Source organism: Diaphorina citri, unplaced genomic scaffold (genome assembly GCF_000475195.1).
Source record: "Diaphorina citri unplaced genomic scaffold, Diaci psyllid genome assembly version 1.1 scaffold3418, whole genome shotgun sequence".
In the NCBI taxonomy this organism is placed as follows: Eukaryota; Metazoa; Arthropoda; class Insecta; order Hemiptera; family Psyllidae; genus Diaphorina; species Diaphorina citri.
In genome coordinates, this window is record NW_007380826.1 from 2,116 (window position 1) to 7,321 (window position 5,206).

A 5,206-nucleotide genomic window follows, 5' to 3' on the forward strand; every position below is an offset into this window, starting at 1 on the left:
AAAAAAAAAAAGCGTTTTTTTTTTTTAGGTCCCTTCTCCCTACCGTAAGTACCTATTAGCGATTTTTTTTTTTTTTTTTTTTTTCTTTAAGTTCCGGTTTGATACAAGCAACTGTAACAACGGACGTCTTATCGTTCCGAAATTGAAGAGAGTAAAAAGGCAAGATAGGCGAATCTTGCCTTCTTTCCCTCTTCGATATCTCCTGAGAGATAAAGTTCGCACAGGACGGGAATCGAACCCGCGACCAAACGCTTACAAGAGAGGCGCGCTAACCTCCAAGCTAACTAGGCTGGCACTTTATTGAAGAGGTAGGTAATTAAACAACAGTATTAAGTTCGGTAAAATATAATTTCAATTTTATTATTTCGACTTTATACATAAGTACCTAGCTTACTAGATAATGATCGATATTTACAAGAAAAAAAAAAAAAAAAAAAAAAAAAAAAAAAAATTTTTGATAATGATCGATATTTACAAGAAAAAAAAATAATAATAAAAAACAAAAAAAAAACGAACTTGTTCATTGAACTTCTTTTAAACTCTTGTTCATTTAAATATACTTTATGATAGGTATTGTATTTTTATTTCTTTATTTCACAAGCACAATGTACCCAGAGCTGAATCTCCCTCGTCTAAAACATTAGTGTGAAAGCTAAAGTTTGTGATATAGCGAGTGATACAGAGAGAAGACTAGCGTCTGGCTGTGGGACTATAAACAGGGAAGAGAACAGCTAACCCTAACCAGCCTAGCAAGCTGGCAGTTCCTTAGTCATATACTTAGGTAGGTATTGAGATAACCGCACATTGATAGCTCCACGATTGGTTTACCATATAAGGTCACATTTCAGTTGGTGTGAAACAGTGGTAGGTACTTGCCGAGGTCTACCCTTGATAACGACGCTTTGAGACTGTGGCGATACATGGTGACTTCTGTGTTCTGTGTATGTGTGAGACTCTAAATAATGAGAACTTGCAAGTATTCAGATACCTTAGAACTACATTTAGGTTGGTATTGAGTTGAAAATGCTTGGTGACTTCTGTGTATGTGTGAGGCTCTAAATAATGAGAACTTGCAAGTATTCAGATACCTTAGAACTACATTTAGGTTGGTATTGAGTTGAAAATGTGCTTTTTTTGTCAATGAATGCCGCAATTATTTATGTATTTTGTAGGTCTATGTAGGTATACCTACATGCCAGGGCCGTATTTAGGGAGGACGAGGGGTCCTGGCTTAATTTTCCTCTTTTACTGTAGGCCAGACTCCGAAAATTTGAAGCAGACATGAAAAACGAGAAAGCCAGCCGTTCCGAGAACGAACATTATGCCATCAGGATAAAATCCGCCCCGGGCGGAAATCGAACCCGCGGCCTAGCGCTTAACCTTGGCGTTTAAAGAGCCAAAAAAGTTCTTGCAGGGGTTTTGAGCGCCTACTTAAGTAAGTACCTACCTACCTATCAGTACGACTTATACTTATAGGTACACTACAATCTACATAGGTAAGTATGAGATTGTTTGAGTTACCTGCAAGAAATAAACCATTATTCTCAACTTAAATACTTACTTACCTATTGGGAAAAAAAACACAAATAAAAATTCATGGTAAACAAGTAAGTAGGTAGGTACTTGAAAAATAACTACTTAAGTACCACCAAGATTTCGCTTTACCCTGAATTTAAGTACCTAAGTAAGTACCTACTTAAATTCTGGCTTGATAGTTTAAATAATCCTGAATTTCTGAGTCACAATCAGGAAGGACACTCAGGAGTCGGGAATCCTAGGTATTCCTGATGAGATGTTAAACTGCTGGTCAATGCTCTTATCTCACAGGTAAATACCTAACACATCAGACCAAATTAGGGAATTCCTAGCAATATGAAATTCATGGTAAGTAAATACTTCAATCTCATAGGTCTAGATAAGTAATAACATCAGACCAAACCAGGGAATCGATTAATCGGTTATTTTTTATAATCGATTATTGATAATCGATTATGTGAAATAATCGATTATTCCCAACACTAGTCACAAAACAGAAACCTCAAAGCGGTGGTCGGTACAAGAAACCATTTGTTGTGTTGACACACCCGGCCAGTGTTGCCAACTCGTTCTCAGTTACCCTGTGCTCTGGTGTTACCCTATTTATCCAGATTTTTTTTTTTTTTTGACAGAGGGAACTGTAACTGCTATGGTCTTATTGTCCCGAAATCGAAGAGAGAAGGAAGACAGGATACGAGAAAGCCAGCCGTTCCGAGAACGAACATTATGCCATCAGGATAAAATCCGCCCCGGGCGGAAATCGAACCCGCGGCCTAGCGCTTACAAGGCAGACGCACTACCAACCAAGCTAACTAGGCTGGCAACTTTATCCAGATTTAAGTTTAGCCGTATTTTATGATGTGACCTTTTTTTTTTATTCAATCAAGGATACGGCCCTGCTCCTTAACATGGGGGGAGAAACTCTCTTTAAGAAACGTTTATTTATTTTAAGAATTGACGAATGCCGTTTTTGCAATAGGGGTAGGTATTAGGTATTACATTAAAGAACACAAAAAATATTTCTGCAATCCGCCACTGGTAGTGATAGGGACAGGGAAACGTAAAAATAGGGTAAGATGTTACATGTGGCAACACTGTAAATTATAGAAATAGTTCTCCAGTCTGTCCGCTAGAGAGCAGCACGAATCAAATCTCGTTCAAGGATGTTAGATAGAAGTGGATACCTTATCTTCAAAACAAATGAAAAGTGAGCCCGAATTTTTTAGGTAGGTACCTACTACCTACCGTAAGTAGCGATGTTTTTTTTTTTAAGTTCCGGTTTGATACAAGCAACTGTAACAACGGACGTCTTATCGTCCCGAAATTTCAGAGGGTAAAAAAAGGCAAGATAGGCGAATCTTGCCTTCTTTCCCTCTTCGATATCTCTTAAGAGATAAAGTTCGCACAGGACGGGAATCGAACCCGCGACCAAGCGCTTACAGGAAAAATTTGGACCGATTGCAATACTTTCATTACTAGTATAGCTCGCTATACTGTAGTAATAGAAAGTAAAAATGAGATTAAAACAAATAATTATCATGGGATTTCCAAAAAAAAAATAAAAAATAGGTATTTCCTTTTAAGCCTGCCTAGTTAGCTTGGAGGGTAGCGCGTCTGCCTTCTAAGCGCTAAATCGCGGGTTCGATTCCCACCCGGGGCGAACTTTATCCTAAACTAGTGAAGTTTGTTCTCGCTTTCTCCTATCCTGTCTTTCTTTCTCTCTTCGCTTTCGCGACGATAATAAGACAGCAGTTACAATTCCCTATATATCTTTTTTTAAGGGCCGGTTTTAGGAGTAACAAAAATAAAAAGAAAATAAGAGAAAGAAATGAAAAAAAAAAATAGAGATCTTTGTCATGAAATAGAACAAAAAAGCTAAAGGGAAAAGGGCAAAGCGAAAGAAGAAGAAAAAAAAAGCGAAAACACCCCTCTCACTTACTTCTGTATGAACTCTTCAGGGCCGGCCAATATGGATCCCACGGGGGCCCCAAGACCCTTGCTCAAACAGAACATGACCGTGTCCACACTAGCACACACTTCCGCCAGGGGGAGGCCTAAATATGAGGCCGCGTTGAACACACACGGGTACTGGTACTTTTGAACAATAGTTGGTCAGAGAGACGGGTACTTTGGAGCGGTAGCTAGGTACTGGCACTTTGAACACACGGGCCCCGTCCATGTGCACGGGAATATTGTGCTCTTGACAACGGGCCTTCAACTGGGGATCAATAGACATGAAGGGGAATTAACACAATGGAAACTTTTTTTTTTTTTTTACTTTCTATTTTCAATAGGTTTGACAGAAGGAACTATAACTGCTATGGTCTTATCGTCCCGAAATCGAAGAGAGAAGGAAGACAGGATAGGAGGAAAGTCAGCCGTTCCGAGAACGAACCTTATCCCTTCAGGATAAAATCCGTTCCGGGCAGGAATCGGGAAACGTTCATTTCACAACAGCATTATACACAGGAAGACCACATTCCCGCCCGGGGCGGATTTTATCGGTTCGTTTTCGAAACGGCTGGCTTTCTCCTATCCAGTCTTTCTTCTCTCTTCGCTTTCAGGACGATAAAACCTCAGCAGAAACCGCCTCAAAATCAGTATGAAATAATAATTTCTTCAAATTAAAATGATTCCAAGGGCATGGTAAACCTAAACCCTTGACAAATGGAGTATGCCTGAAGCCTGAAGGCATTTGATGTGTTCCAATCCACTCGACCCCAAACACTGAACTTGGCTTCCATATCGAGGGTTCGATTTAATGGAAGACTACAAGTCCGCGGGTTGAGGGTTCGATCTTACCTCTCTCAGCCATTGCATGGGTAGTACCGGTTTCTTCAAATTAAAATGATTCCAAGGGCATGGTAAACCTAAACCCTTGACAAATGGAGTGTGCCTGAAGCCTGAAGGCATGTGATGTGTTCCAATCCACTCGACCCCAAACACTGAAATCGAGGGTTCGATTTAATTGAAGACTACAAGTCCGCGGGTTGAGGGTTCGATCTTACCTCTCTCAGCCATTGCATGGGTAGTACCGTACCCCCACAGTAGTTATGTGCTTGGCTTCCATTATCGAGGCCTCAATTATCGAGGGTTCGATTTAATGGAAGACTACAAGTCCGCGGGTTGAGGGTTCGATCTTACCTCTCTCAGCCATTGCATGGGTAGTACCGTACCCCCACAGTAGTTATGTGTGTTTTCCACGCACACTAGACTCGTACTGGCACAGTGTATGTTATCAGCCGTACTAAACTTGGCCTCCATTTCGTCCAAATCGAAGGTACCATCCTTCTGGTTGGTAACTCCACGCATGAGTACACGACCGATCTGAGAATAGACAGAGGTCTATAAATGTTTATAGATTAACACAATTTAATAATAATTAAATAAATACCTGAATAAAACGAAACAAAAAAAACTAATCCATTAAGGAATTATTCTAGCCAGCCTAGTTAGCTTAGTTGGTAGTGCGTCTGCCTTGTAAGCGCTAGGCCACAGGTTCGATTCCCGCCCGGGGCGGATTTTATCCTAATAATCCATTAAGGAATTATTCGTGGTAAAGCAGAATTTGAAACTTTGAGATTTTTTTTTTTATTCAAGTAAGTAGATTACCTATTTATAGGTTTTATGAAATAACAAAACGAACCAACCTCAGTGGCTCAAGCAGTTA

General features: G+C 40.0%; 1 protein-coding gene across 2 annotated transcripts in view; it reads right to left on the reverse strand.

Moving 5' to 3' along the window:
* Positions 1–3,444: 3,444 nt before the first annotated feature.
* Positions 3,445–5,206, reverse strand: part of LOC103520288 (probable low-specificity L-threonine aldolase 2) — a 4,897-nt gene continuing 3,135 nt past the window's right edge. Inside the window, exons 4-6 of one of the 2 annotated variants that reach the window (XM_026831473.1) lie at positions 4,681–4,881; positions 3,703–3,754; positions 3,445–3,617 (exon numbers count right to left, since the gene is read on the reverse strand). In XM_026831473.1, coding sequence (XP_026687274.1) covers positions 3,472–3,617; positions 3,703–3,754; positions 4,681–4,881 — 399 coding nt within the window. In that variant the 3' untranslated portion in view covers positions 3,445–3,471. The remainder of the gene's footprint in view (positions 3,618–3,702; positions 3,755–4,680; positions 4,882–5,206) is intronic. The other variant, XM_008485376.2, reaches the window with a different exon arrangement.